The 12,113-nt window shown below is 38.9% G+C and overlaps 1 protein-coding gene across 1 annotated transcript in view; it reads right to left on the bottom strand.

Annotated features, from left to right (window-relative positions):
• The window catches only part of LOC107578695 (protein furry homolog), a 58,066-nt gene that overhangs the window by 11,288 nt on the left and 34,665 nt on the right, over positions 1-12,113 (bottom strand). Inside the window, exons 28-43 of the mRNA XM_016264627.1 lie at positions 11,696-11,850; positions 11,519-11,618; positions 11,163-11,334; positions 10,061-10,317; positions 9,656-9,802; positions 9,407-9,575; positions 8,897-8,987; positions 8,565-8,647; positions 7,311-7,461; positions 6,107-6,210; positions 4,893-5,078; positions 3,871-4,072; positions 2,627-2,748; positions 2,323-2,510; positions 2,097-2,191; positions 811-1,424 (exon numbers count right to left, since the gene is read on the bottom strand). Coding sequence (XP_016120113.1) covers positions 811-1,424; positions 2,097-2,191; positions 2,323-2,510; positions 2,627-2,748; positions 3,871-4,072; positions 4,893-5,078; positions 6,107-6,210; positions 7,311-7,461; positions 8,565-8,647; positions 8,897-8,987; positions 9,407-9,575; positions 9,656-9,802; positions 10,061-10,317; positions 11,163-11,334; positions 11,519-11,618; positions 11,696-11,850 — 2,836 coding nt within the window. The remainder of the gene's footprint in view (positions 1-810; positions 1,425-2,096; positions 2,192-2,322; positions 2,511-2,626; positions 2,749-3,870; positions 4,073-4,892; positions 5,079-6,106; positions 6,211-7,310; positions 7,462-8,564; positions 8,648-8,896; positions 8,988-9,406; positions 9,576-9,655; positions 9,803-10,060; positions 10,318-11,162; positions 11,335-11,518; positions 11,619-11,695; positions 11,851-12,113) is intronic.

Below are 12,113 nucleotides of genomic sequence, written 5' to 3'. Positions count from 1 at the left end.
GAAGGATCATATCAGGTTGAGCAGTCTTCACTCTTGTAGATGAGAGAAAAGACCATTTGAATAGCAAGATATTAAGACAAAAGTAAGATTGGATTTTAGGCTTTGGTTTAGTGTAAAATAGTACATCTTGTTTTCTGCTGACAAGATACTAGTATCAACACGACACTCTTCAGTCTCACTTCAGTATGCAAATAGATGCAGGCAAGTATAATGCATAAAAAAATCCATAGAGGTGTTTCCACCAAGGCTGAAAAGGTTTACAAAAGGTCAGGCTGAATTATTTACAGAAGTTTAATACTTCAGGTTAGATGTTTAGAAAATGTTTTCAGAATATCAATATACTGGGCTGATATTTCTAAAAAAAACATTGTTTTTAACTAATAAAAATGTTTCATATTAATTTAGTTAAATAATTTAAATAATTAAAAAATAAACCCTGCAAAACTAGTTTTAAATGTCTTGCAAGCACTATTACAATTAATCTAGAGTAGTATAAAAAAAAGTCTGGGCCTTTAATGTGATTCATGGCATTAAGAAAACTGTTTTACAACAAATAAGACAACTTAAAGCACGAAAGAACCCATTAACATAAAAAGAATGCTCACAGACACAAAAGCTACCAATAAAACATGACAAGACTCTAAATGCTCAAGCCAGCCTAGTTTAAACACTGTTTGTTTATACAATGACAAAGTCTACAAAGGGACAGGAGTAGTAAGAAATTACTGTTTGTCACTGCTTTTGAGTCATTTATTTACATTAGACCTGTGTGAACAAGTTTTAAAATTGTGCCACTACCATTCTACCCACCTATAGCCTGCGATGTGTCCACTACTGGCACTCGAGAAACAGGTGTAAGCTGACAGAACAGCTGAAGCGTAAGATCATTTGTGGCCGAAGAAGTGAATCCCTTCAGGAGCAGCTGCTGCAGCCCGGAAAAGCCACTCCACCTCAGCTGGGCCTGGAGCTTCTCAAGTCTCTCCCTGTTCTCCTGCAGATCCAACGGAACCCGTGCCAGCAGTTTGTGTACCAGCCTCAATGACATCTGGTACTCGAATTCAAAGTCTGACTCCATGAGTGACACCGCCACCCAGAAGATGGTGGCAAGCAGGTTGGCGGGGTGACTGGAGTGGGAGGGGTCGGTGATGACACTTGTGTCAGCGCGGGTAGAGTTTGAGGATGTACTGCGGGCTGATCGGGCAAGACCTTGTTGGGTACAGGCTTGGATGCGGTCCAGCGTGGCGCTGCGAGGAGGGTTGGAGGATGAGTTTTCCCCACTTTCGCCAAACTTCTTCGGGACGGAGTAACTGCGCTGATGCCTGTTCCGCTCGTTAGTCCCACCCTCTTGGTGCAGGTTCAGCTGCCCTGTGCTCTTACGGTTTGGGTTGAGCTTCCCGCTCACCAGGAAGTCTGGAGAGGAATCTCTGTACGTGGAAGAGACATTGCAGGTATGTTAAGAAAAACAGATGAATAATTTAATACTTTTTCCTGTTATATTGTTATCAATACTACCATTCAAAAGTTTGGGGGCGGTAAAAGTTTTTAATGTTTTTGAAAGAAATATCTTATGCTCACAAAGGCTGCATTTATTGACCCAAAATACAGTAAAACAGTAATATTATTACAGTTTAAAATAACTGTTTTCTATTTGAATATAAATTTAATAAATTCCTGTGATGGCAAAACTGAACTGCCATTAAAGCAGTCATTACTCCAGTCTTCAGGGTCACATGATCCTTTAGAAATGATAACATGCTGATTTGGTGCTCAAAAAACATTTCTTGAAAACAGTTGTGCTGCTTAATACTTTGGTGGAAATCATGATATTTTTCTTAGGATTCTTTGACGAGTAAAAAGTTTAAAAGAACAGCATTTATTTGAAATAAAAGTCTTTTGTAAAAGTCTTTACTTTCACTTTTGATCAATTTAATGCATCCTTGCTGAATAAAATGTATTATTTTTTATTTAATTTGTTATTTTTATTATTTTTAATTTATTTTTAAAAATCTTATTGACCCCACACTTTTGAACAGTAGCTATGAAATATTTTAGGCTGACATCGGTGGAAAGCATGACGTACGGGATGCAATTCTCACCTCGTCAAAGCTGCCATAAGCTCACTGTTGTTCAGACATTCAGCTAAATTATCTACAACAGACTCTAGAGTGAGTAAAATCTCCATTACGTAACCCTGGAAGGCAAGAAAAGATATTAAGAATTATTTGACCACCAATTGCATTTAACCAATCAAACTGAAGTACTCCAGAGAGTTATATCATTATAGTATTTATTGCATGGATGTTAAGTGAAACTCTTGCACACCTGTACTTCATCCCCATGTTCCCCCACAACCTCCACAAGGCGTGAGAGTAGGTCAGATACAGCATGGGCAGAGAGGGGTTGTCTCAAGGCACGGAAGATCTGGAGCGAGCGCCCGGCGTAATGGCGGGAGGAGCTGCAGAGTGCCGTCTGCAAAGCAACGTCGCTCAGCTGATGCTCTAGATGGAAATCTGACACGACATTTATCAGTCACTTATCAAACAACCTCTGTTCCAATATATAATGTACAGGATATTTCATTCTGTAAATAAGACACATAAATGCACTAAGAATTTTTGGTAATTACCTGATTTGGACTCCTTGAATACAGAAACCACATGCCGGAGGAAGTTGGTGAGCTGCTCGGTACTCTTAGAGTTGGGGTTCTTTGGTGTGATGTCTTCATGGCACCAAAGCGGTCCGAACGCCCTAAGTAAGGACAGGACAGTACTCCATGCACTGTACCACCACCACCACCGAAATCACAAATACATGAACTACTGCTCTCTAAATGCCTGATTTAATGACTCTGGGAAATGCCCAATTTAGCCGGAGAAAAAATGGAAACAATATGAGTTTGAGATATTTATCAAAATTAAAATAAAATAAATTTAAATAAATTTAAAATAAACTAAATAATATAAAACATTTCAACTAATTTAAGTAATAAAATATTAAAATAATAATAACAATTAATTAAAAATAAATGATGGAATAATTATTTAGAATTTTATTTAAAAATAAAAAAATATTTTGATCTTTGGCCACTAGGGGATGTGTGAGCTTTGGAATATTTGATAGTTGATGCACCATCCATTTTTGTCTTGTCATCTTGATAAACATATTTATATGCATTCTAGATTTGTGTCTTACTCCTCATTCATTTTAGGCTTTGTGTATGAAAAAATACTCCCATTTGAGTTCTATTTTCATCCACATATATCTAAACAACTGCTAAAAAACAGTATCTTTGCCACATACCTAGTGGTGAGGAACTCAATGAGCTTGTTGGTTTTCTCCTCTGATTCTGTGGAGGACTCGTCTAGTTCCTCCAGGTCAGCTGTGATTTGTGGCAGGTTTCCAATGCTTCCTCCCAGGCTCACACTAGAGGAGGTGGAGGACGAGCTAAGTCCAGAATCCGCCACTGGTGATGCCTGCCACTCCCGCAGGAAATCAAACCCCCCTGTTCAGATGAGAGTGTGGTTTAGGTATGCAATGCATGCAGGTTATAACCAAGCAAAACTATAAACATTTAAAAATATATATATATTTTTATTGTGACCGCGACCTGCTTTTTAAATGAGCCTTTTCGCTATTTTGAATTCGTCTTCGCATCATGTCTGTACAATCATAATATGAACCACACTTATCTAAAAAAAACATCTAAAAAATGTGATTTGTATTCCAACCTTTAATTTTAAGCAGTGACTTTTCACATGTGTATCTACTCCGGTATCAGTAAACAAGGAAACAGAAGCATCAGTGACACGCAGCATAAATCATCCACATATATCTAAACAACTGCTAAAAAACAGTATCTTTGCCACATACCTAGTGGTGAGGAACTCAATGAGCTTGTTGGTTTTCTCCTCTGATTCTGTGGAGGACTCGTCTAGTTCCTCCAGGTCAGCTGTGATTTGTGGCAGGTTTCCAATGCTTCCTCCCAGGCTCACACTAGAGGAGGTGGAGGACGAGCTAAGTCCAGAATCCGCCACTGGTGATGCCTGCCACTCCCGCAGGAAATCAAACCCCCCTGTTCAGATGAGAGTGTGGTTTAGGTATGCAATGCATGCAGGTTATAACCAAGCAAAACTATAAACATTTAAAAATATATATATATTATTATTGTGACCGCGACCTGCTTTTTAAAATGAGCCTTTTCGCTATTTTGAATTCGTCTTCGCATCATGTCTGTACAATCATAATATGAACCACACTTATCTAAAAAAAACATCTAAAAAATGTGATTTGTATTCCAACCTTTAATTTTAAGCGGTGACTTTTCACATGTGTATCTACTCCGGTATCAGTAAACAAGGAAACAGAAGCATCAGTGACACGCAGCATAAAAGATTAATGCCAGAAAAATCTGTCATAATGCAAAATGGGACTTGGCATAGTGTTTGGCCTAATTACCTCAGTCTCTTCTATAGTGATAAAGACAAACAGCTGCCAAAAATACTTTGAATTCTATGCCAAAGAGAGTTAAATCCTAACCCTTGGGCTTTAGCTTCAGAATAGTTACCTACTTACTCATTTGTAAATTTAAGCTGTGAATCTTATACTCACACTCTCTGCTCTTTGCTGCAGGTGATGTGACAAAATTAGGTCAGATGAATTTTATGCAATGTCTCTCTGTTTTTGAGCATTGATCTCGCTGTGTTCTTGTACAGTTGTTGTGTTTAAAACAAGGAATTGTGAGTAAAGAAACAATGACTGTACCCAAAGGAACAAAACCTCTATCAAGAAATTGGAATTCTTTTTGTGCACTGCAAGAAACGCTATGTTCATTTCTGTCAGTTGTTGGTGTCTTTTTGTGTCATGTTTGATTCTGGGTAGAGAACTGATTTTACCTGGGTAGAGGTGTTCAGGCTGGCAGCTGGATTTAACGGTGAGGGTCTTGTTGTCACCGATCTCTCTGGTTAGTAACAGGACAGAGGCAATGACCTGGAAGTTGTTGTTGCAGGAGAGGGCGATGAGGAGATGCAGGAGTAACCTCTTGCTGTGCTCAAATACCTCTGGCCGGTAATGATCCAAACCTGAGACAGAGGTTGAGATGCACAGGTAAATGAACTGAACTAATTTGAGCTTAATAGAACAGAAGTCAGTGAAGTGGACAGGAATGAACAACGTTCTGAACCTGAATTAAATTACTTTCAATGGGTGTTCCCACTGTTGTACGGTTGTATAACGCTGATAACACATCATGTTTCCAAGGAGAAGCACAGAACACAAAACAGGGCTCTGTGCAACAATGCATACTTGTAATACAGCGCAAGTGTTCAGGATTTTTTTTTATAATGTTTAAATCGTACAAACTTTTAGACCTACCATGAGCACAGAAATTAAATGTTAGTGTAATTTGTGATTTGACATTCATTAAAAATGGTGCTCAATTTCTGGTTAAGAACTACACTGACCACAGCCCCGCAGAGTATTCCACTGATGGAGTTATCATTACCATGGGAACAAAAGAATCATAACAAAGCAGCTGCCCACTCCCACAATGCATTTATAAATATCTGAATACTATAAATCAATATTTTAATGTTATTTTCATATTATTTTTTAATACAAATTTCAAATATTTGCTTACAAATTACAAATCTACAACTTACAAATCTATTTTGAGAAAAAACAAAATATCACAGGTGTGCCTCTAATCAAAAAGAGAAACATGTTGTGGGACAATGCTGACGACATCAAGAGTCTGAGAGAGATAAGCTATGAGTAGATGGCATTTCACCAGCCCCCACTTTCTTTCCTTCTCAGCCTTGTTTTCCATCACAGGCATTTTTCACATTTCTTGCATTGTTGTACTGTGTTATTCAGACAGACTGCTGGGGTGAATTATGGTGGAGAATACGGCCACTATATAGACCAGACCAAAGATGTGAGTGCGTTCTCACAGAGAGACACCCAGACACAAACATACACTCCGTCACATCTTTTAGCTAAAAGAGGTACAGTCTAGATCAGGGATTTCTTCACATTTTAATAACAATGTAAAAACAAAAAAAGGTGAGACAAAGAGAAGAGGTGAGAGAGGAAATAAAAGAGTGTTTACCTAGGAAGAGAGCATGAAGAAGCAGCGGCAGGTGTAGTGCCCAGTCTTCTCTCACGCTGTGGTCCACAACCATCTCCGTCATGAAGATCACAGCTATGTTACATCTGCCGGCACAAACATGCAACAAGAATAGTGTTACATACTTAACCTGACTGGTTGTAGTATCCACTGAAAGATGTACATATACAATAAGACAGAGAACTGTGGCCTAGTGCTCATGTGGATGATGCACGTTTGAATCTGGCATGCAACATTTCACAATCTTGAGTGCTTCTCTTCTGTCCATTATTTCCCATCCTCTTTTTGCTATTTTATCTATTAAAATGGCAAAAAGGCCTAAAATGAAGGCAAACAGGGTCAAGCACAGCTGTGACTATGAATCACCTAATTAAATTCAAGATCCATTAAATTACCGACTGGTATAGACAGACGGCTCTTCATTTGGCTTGCGCATATCCAGACAGAAAACACAGAGGGGAGTTTATTTTTACCAGGTATTCCTGTTATGCAATTCTGCTCATATTTTCAATAACTCGTTAGTTTTGATGTATATCTTCCTGTTCAGGTGTCAGCGTGAGTCTGCACAGATTTGATGAATTTGACAGATTATATTAGATTATGTTTTCACGTTGTGTGCGTGTGTGTTCACTACGCACTGCTGTGTGTGTGCACTTGGATGGGTTAAATGATGGGTTAAGAGCACAAATTATGAGTATGGGACACCATACTTGGCTACACGTCATGTCAATTCACTTCACTTCACTAGATTATTTATACAAATCCCAAATATGTTGTTGCACCACCCCTGATGCATGCCTGATCGTCTGTAACTCCTGAAAAATCACTGAACGTCACAAGGATGCTGGTAAGAACTGCTGTCAAGGTAATAGAACAACAATTCCTCTCTTGTAAACAAAACAGTGTTGTGGGTAACTGCTGTAAAATGCTACAGCAAACTAACACATGTGGGTTTTATGGGATTGGTTTAACAAAATCCATCTGCTGCACTTGAACAAAAGCAACTCTCTAAGGATGAGTTTATGGTGTGAATCCATGTATGTTTGTGTAAATGTTTTGTGAGTAGAAACACAAAAGGGAGAAAATTACCTTGGACATTTAAGACCTTTTATAAATCTTCGATCTCATTCAGTCTGACATCAAAATGCAAATGAAATCAAAAGCAGAAGAAAGGGTCGGGTGGTACCTGTGAAGGGGTCCCCGTGGGGTGATGGTCTCAGGCAGGTAGTCCACCAGCGGGGCCCAACAGCCTCCATTCACAGGCATGGGAAGAGGCTGAGGTCTGTTACTCTCCAATACACTTATCAACCAGGCAGCATATGGAGGCAGAGGGTCATCTGTTAACACACACAATAGGCATCAAAAAATCAGCTGGGCATTACAGTAAAACAGAATTATAAACATAATAAATGGGCATTAAACATACGATACGAAAGATATGAAACTGGCACAAGTTTGTAAGGCACAACAGTCAAATATACAGTTAACACCACTATACAACAATATTTGACCACAGAATGCTGGGACTGACCAATCAGAATCAAGCATTCCAGAAAGCCCTATAAAAGGGAACATTTTTAAATGTGTCTATAGCTTCACAAACAATTAACGTTAAATCATATTGATCTAACTTTAAATCAGTTGAATCATCTGAATCTGAGTTTATACAGCCAAAATACATCAGGAAATATTTCTAAAATGTTCTTGAAATGTCTACTATCTTAAAGTATAATGTAATGTTGTTTTATTTGTTGTTTTATCTTTACATTAATCAAAAAAAATTATAATTCGAAATAAACTGTCAATTTAGAATTAAAAATGATTAATACATTAAAAATAAATAAGAATACATTTTTTAAACTAATTAATTAAATTAAAGAGTAATTTCAGTCTGTCACTTCTTATGACCATGAGGTGTGATGAGTTGATTCAGAGCGTATCAGGCAATTATCTTATCATTCATCTCCATTAGAGCTGCCATCTTGCCACTTGTCCATCAGCTGTCCTGACAGGTATGTAGGCAGGACAAAAGCTGGCAGCTCCCACACCCAAAACTCACAAATATGAGTGCACAACTGGCTGACATGCACATTCATGAGAGAATATACAGATAAAGGCATGTGTTGTGACCTAAATTTCAGTACCAAATTCCTTAATACGGAGACGCAATGCTCTAGTGAGCATGTATTATTGGTATATAAAGTATGCGCCAAATGGTAAGTCACATGTACAGTTGTCAGTTGTTAGAAATTTAAAGCTGTAAAACAATGAGTGTAAATGTATCCTTAGTTGTATGTGTCAGCGTGTGGATTGACAGCTGTGAACCATCTGTTGCTCTGTTCTTGTAATCTGGGGGATTACTGACTGTAACCTATAAAGTCTGGAGTTGCACACACGGTATTGTGAACCGCAAAGTTGTCCGATCAGATGAAGAACTTACTTTTCTCTTCATCATAAGAACCTCCTGAGCTGTTGCTGTAGCGTGATTCCAGGCGGTTATGAGCCCGGGCTGCGCTGCTCAACCTGAGAAAATGTGTGCACAAAACACATGTTAGGGAACATAAAACGCATATGCATATTGACAACATATATTAATTAAGCTGTTTAACAACCCAGTTGCTGCCTACTTAGACAGCACATACGTGATGGATGAAAACTTACAGCCCATATGTGGTGGAGAATTTAGTGTATAAAAAAAAGATTTTTTTTTTTTTAAATAATAAGGCTCTCTCAATTTTTAAGGAAATTAAAGATACATAAAGAAAGATGTACCTCTCTTCATTCTCTCTGGCGATCTTTGGCTCATCTGCCTCCTGGAAGTTTTCTTGCCCGGCCACTACCGTATTACTGCTAGATGTTGTGCCTTTGCAAACAAACAAAAACCTGATTATTCAACCATTATTAGGGAATAACCATACATTGGGTTATGAGATTCACAGCATTCTATACAGTACAACCCAGGGTTCTGAAACTGGATGGACCAAAGCATAGGACTGTCACTGCTCAACTGAGCTAGTACTACATTTATAGGCACCTATATGTCAATTTATAGACTGAATTATTTATTAATTGAATAGTGCTTCCAACAATTTATAAATTATAGACCTTCATTATACAATTTGCATAGCTTAAAAAATAAGTTATTTCCTGTAAACCTGTCTGAAAGTTGTTTTAAAAATCTTAAGTTTATTAAGAATTTTTAAGAAGATTTTTCTTCTGACACTGCATTCAGAAAAAATAAATACTGCTAAAACCCCACCCCAAGGACCATATGTGCCTTACCTGAGGCCACAACGGAGGTCTTGTTGCTGGCAACAAAGCGGTAAAATGGTGGGTTGTCACAGTGTAGGACCACTGGGTTTACTGGGTCTGTCTGCTGAAGCTCAAAGATCAGCTCCTCCATGGTCTGAATGGTGTTGTTCCGACACAGATATATCACCACTTTCTTAATCTAAAAACAGTTCAAAACAATTTGGCCCATTATAAAGATCTAATAAAATGACATTGTTGGTTAATATGTGTTTTCCTTACATATGGCAGCAGTGTAGTGTCACTGCTGACTCCGCACAAGCTTATGAGGAACTGCAGCGTTATTCTCAGGTTGTTACTCCACTTGTCATTGGCCACAAGAGCATTCCAGGCATTCTCCATCTCAGGACCTGGGACTTCATCTCCATACTGATGAGAAACCATACAAATCATCTTAGTTGATTGTCAAACCTTTAAAGGGGCAATTTTCGACACTTTTCAGCATTGTACTTTAGCACTGCATAATAATTGGGAAAAAATTTTGCATAAACACCCTAAATAATCATAATTTAGTTTTCCTCTAGTAGAATCAACTGAGGTATTAAAGAGATATAATTTGAGCCTTTTCTTTCGTATGAGTTGAGTTGCCACAACTGGATATTTACGTAATAGTAAAGTGCCTCTCACCTTTGCAGTCATGAACATAAGGTTGTTTAGGACCAGTGAGGTGGCCTGCAGAGAGCCCCAGCCGTTGCCTTTGAGCCTGTGGCTGATTCCCAGGCCGTCAGCCTGCTCACGAGCCTCTTCCTCTGGAGTGCACGGGCTGGAGGTTGTGGGGAGCAATCCTGTATCCACCAGCTCTATGTTGTTCAGCCATGGCAGCAGGTAGGTCAGCATGATTTGTCTGCCGTTAGGGTGAGTGGTGGGGAACCTCTGGCTGACCTCTGCATGTGAGAGATGATTGTGGATAAACAAATGAGTGGGCAGGTTTAGTGCAAGGTCAAAAGTTGATCTGCAGTACAATAACACAGAGCACCCTCGACCAGGACCATTTTTTTGCATGTAGGTGTTTATTTGCTTTTGGTGGGACAACAATTTGGTGATACATCCAAACATCTGGCTAAGAGGTATTCCTTGTAAAGCATGAGTAAAGCCCAATTTATACTTCTGCGTCAAACCTACGCCATAGCTACGCTGTAGCCTGACGTGCACCTCTCCAAAAATCTAACAGCGTGTCAATTCTACGTGGACCGCAAGCGCTGTGATTGGTCTGCTAGAACCCCTCCCACCATACGTAAATGAGTTTTGTGTGTGTTTAATATATTTTAATGTTACACCTTCTTATTTAAAATAAAACAAAGCAAAGAACAAGTGTCTTATCATTTATTATACTACACAGCATTATACATCAGTAGTTGTCCGCGACAAACAATGTTGATCTGCCATGGTACAAGTCCTTGTGGAGACTGAAAGAATGCCATCTTCTCCTGTTCCGTTGTCTCCTTTTTGTAGTTTTAAATAATGATTTGATATTTATTTGCCGCCGTCACGGCTATAATGCTTCTCCGACGAGTCGCCTCTTCTTCGGCTTTTGCCGTGGTACTGCGGGTTACACCAGCAACATGCCCGTGGACACTGCAGACTAGAGGTTTGCATGTGTACTGCACGTTGACACAGACAACGACGCAGAAGTATAAATGAAAACCGACGCACAGCCTACGGCGTAGGTCCGACGCAGAAGTATAAATCAGCCTTAAGTGTGTCACAGACAAAGTCGTGCACACATTACCTGAGAAGAGAGGCAGGGTGAGTTCAGGATACATGCAGGCCAGCTGGTTTGAGAGCTGGAAGAGAGAAACGCTGTATAGTGGTGGTAAAGGACCATGTGTGCCATACAGGATATTTCCTGATTTTTGTCCCACAATCTTCTTTGAGTAAACGGACAACTTAGACTCCAGGACCTGGATGACACAGAAAATATTTTGGAGCTGGAAATTTATTTATTTGTTTATTTTGTATAAACATTTCTGACTTATATAAAAGAAAATATGCATTAATAAATAAATCTTTCAGCCACTGAAAATACAGGAAAGGCAAATAAAAATCTGAACTTGACAAACTGACTTGGAAAAAAAAATCAGGTACCTGCATGAGCTGCATGGATATCTCGTAAATCTCTCTACTTGTGTCAGATGACTTAAACAACACCAGATTCAAAAGGGTCACGATGTCACATGGATAATTCCTGAAAAAAATAAAATAAATAAAAAATCATGAAACGTCATTAAAGGTAACCTTGCCAATGATGAAGGCTCTAATTACCTGCTACCGCACACAGTAGCAATAGCTTTGAAGCACCCTGAAGCAAGCTGGTATGATCCAGTGAAGCAGCGATCCACAGCCCAGTTAAAAAGATTCACCTGATCTGGGTTTAGTTCCAGGAGCAAGATAACAACCTCACAGCCCAGCCGATGCACCTGCAGCCCAGGGCGGTGATAAAAACATCAGTGTTTAAATGTGTGCTTTTCCCATAATCAAAGCAGAATTAAAGTTATTCCAATCTGTCAGTCATTAATTTCAACTTTAACTGCAGACCTAAACAAATAAGATAAAACTCATTTAAATGGTTGACAACCCAGACCCAATAAAGTCAATAAAGCAGAAAAGCAAATAAAACAAAATATGTTCACAGGCCAATCCTGAAAGGCTTATTGTTTTAGTTTTAATGACAGGTATTAAA

Source organism: Sinocyclocheilus grahami, unplaced genomic scaffold, assembly GCF_001515645.1.
Source record: "Sinocyclocheilus grahami isolate Dianchi unplaced genomic scaffold, SAMN03320097.WGS_v1.1 scaffold32.1, whole genome shotgun sequence".
In the NCBI taxonomy this organism is placed as follows: Eukaryota; Metazoa; Chordata; class Actinopteri; order Cypriniformes; family Cyprinidae; genus Sinocyclocheilus; species Sinocyclocheilus grahami.
The sequence above is the reverse complement of the archived record's forward strand: the minus strand, read 5'-3'. Positions and strand labels throughout refer to the sequence as shown.